At 61.3% G+C, this 2,266-nt stretch overlaps 1 protein-coding gene across 1 annotated transcript in view; it reads right to left on the minus strand.

Annotated features, from left to right (window-relative positions):
- Positions 1-780: 780 nt before the first annotated feature.
- The window catches only part of LOC104122645, a 1,764-nt gene continuing 278 nt past the window's right edge, over positions 781-2,266 (minus strand). Inside the window, exons 2-4 of the mRNA XM_035890376.1 lie at positions 1,734-2,260; positions 1,319-1,361; positions 781-1,072 (exon numbers count right to left, since the gene is read on the minus strand). Coding sequence (XP_035746269.1) covers positions 944-1,072; positions 1,319-1,361; positions 1,734-2,260 — 699 coding nt within the window. The 3' untranslated portion in view covers positions 781-943. The remainder of the gene's footprint in view (positions 1,073-1,318; positions 1,362-1,733; positions 2,261-2,266) is intronic.

Genomic DNA, 2,266 nt, shown 5'->3' on the forward strand with positions numbered 1-2,266 from the left:
TGGAGGAGATGTTCATGGAGCAGATGTTGTTGAAGCAGGGGACGTGCATGGAGCAGATGTGCATGGAGCAGGGGACGTGCGTGGAGCAGATGTGCGTGGAGCAGATGTGCGTGGAGCAGGGGATGTGCATGGAGCAGGAGACTTGCACAGAGTAGGGGATGTGCATGGAGCAGCCGTGCATGGACCGGCTGGGACTGCAGGTGTGCATGGGCTGGGGAGAAGGAGCGGAAGGGCTGGCTGGTGCCAACTGCCCTGATGTTAACACAGCACCATGAACCCCCTTCCCAAATACTGGCCCCTTCGGGAGGGCAGGGAAAGCCAGGCAAGGGCTGGTTCTCAGCCCATGGGCTGCAGCAAAGCGGCACTGAGGGCTGTTCCTGAGAGCTGCCCCACGCGTGGTCAGAAGATGGGGGTTTGGTGGGAGGTGGGCAGCCACATGGGGGGAGCTGGCACGGGGCTACGGAGGCCACGCATCTGCCAGGACCCTGTGGGACCGGCACTACTGCTCCTGCTCTGAACACAGCGGGACTGGGCAGCACGGCTGTTTGCTGGCTTTAATGAGGATGGGCTTGGTGCAGGGACAAGGTGACACAAATTACGGACCTGCTGAGCTGGGAAAGTGCCGGAGATGGCCCAGGCTGGTGGAGACAGGCGTGTGTGAAGTCCTCCTGTTGTAATCGGCACCGAACAGCTTGCACAAGGCAGAGGTGCTCAGCCTTGTGGCCTGATCCTGTGCTTGAGATGGCTGCTGGGTCCTGGGAGAGCTGCTGTCGAGCTCCGGCTGAGACGGGGATGAATTAGGGAAGCTTTGCCAGCCCTGAACACGGCGTGCTGAGCTTGGTCCGGGCTGTGCCATGCAAACAGACCCACTTCTTTACTGTGCCCTGCAGAAATGCCCCTGTTTCTTCTCCCAAAATGGGCTCTTTGGCTGCGGTGCCACATGTCACTTGGCAGCTACCTGGACGCTGGCGTACTCGGAGCAGGCTGCACTGGGGCTCTTGCCGTGCCACGGGGCTGCAGGCAGGGGCTGGAGATCAGCGTAGTGGATGTTGTCGTCCTCCTTGCTGCTTTGCTGCAGAAGTGCACACAAATGGTGAATGCTGTCACAAGAAAAATCTTGCAGAAATGACCCCAACAGCAGGTTCGAGCTGGGACAGCGGTGCCACGGCTGCACAGACAGCTCTGCACCGTGGTGTGGAGCGTGCCAGGACCGTGCTGCTCACCCAGTGCCCACCCCGGCCCCGGAGCCTTGCAGAGTCCCTGTGAGCCGGGACATCGGCGTGGGATGCTCCTCCCTGTACTCACGGCTCACTCTTACCTGGCTGGGCAGATGTAAGGTCTCTTCACCCGGGACTTTGCTGCTGGGGGGAAGGATGGCCATTAGCGCTGCAGGTCCCCTCCCCACCCCACCCAGCAGAGCCCTCCTCAACTCCCCTCCCAAATTTTAGCCAGGCTCTGCGGCACGTGGCCACAGATGATGCCCACGCTGAAGGCAGGGAAGCGGGACAAGGTGCTGTCTGCGCGCCTGGGCTGGGCTCAGACACCACGGGGAGGGGCTGCAGCTCCCATGAAACGAAGGGAGAAGCAAACGCAGCGCAGTGATGCGCCTGTGGGTAAAGGACCTTTTCTGGGGAAAATTACTGCTCCAGAGGGAGAGGAAACCAGGGTAAGGCAGGCGGATAAGCCGGTTCGCTTGTCTTGGGGTGCAGAAGGAAGAGGTGGTGGGTACACACCTGGGGGTGCCAGGGGTCCCTGCACAGCACTGCAGAGGGGAGCACAAGAAGCTGCCTGTGGCCACCAGCCCGGCCAGGCTCCTCGCCTCGCCTCTGCGCTTCCTCCTGTACACGCAAAGGGCGATGAAGAGGCCGAGGAGGAGGAGGAAGCAGAGCACTACAGCTGCAGCCACCATGCTGGGAACCAGGGATGTCTCTGTGGAGATACAAGGCAGAGCGGGGAGAGGGTGGTGGGCACGGGGCTGCCCGGTGCCCACCGATTTGATGAACTTCACGCAGTAATAGGTGCCGGTGTCCTCGAGGTGAACATCCCGGATGCGGATGCTGAAGTCTGTGTTGGATCCATTCACCACCCTCGTCACGCGAGGGAAGGAGGTCTTCTGATCATAAACGGTCTCATTCCCACCGCTCCCGCCCTTCAGCCACTTCACAGCACCAGGGGAACCACTTCCAGACACGGTGCAGGTCAGGGTCAGCGTCTCCCCCACTGTCACCGACACCTTGTCTGGCTGCTGCAGCTTGAAGCCCTGACC

This window comes from Egretta garzetta, unplaced genomic scaffold (assembly GCF_000687185.1).
Source record: "Egretta garzetta isolate BGI_Z169 unplaced genomic scaffold, ASM68718v1 scaffold223, whole genome shotgun sequence".
In the NCBI taxonomy this organism is placed as follows: Eukaryota; Metazoa; Chordata; class Aves; order Pelecaniformes; family Ardeidae; genus Egretta; species Egretta garzetta.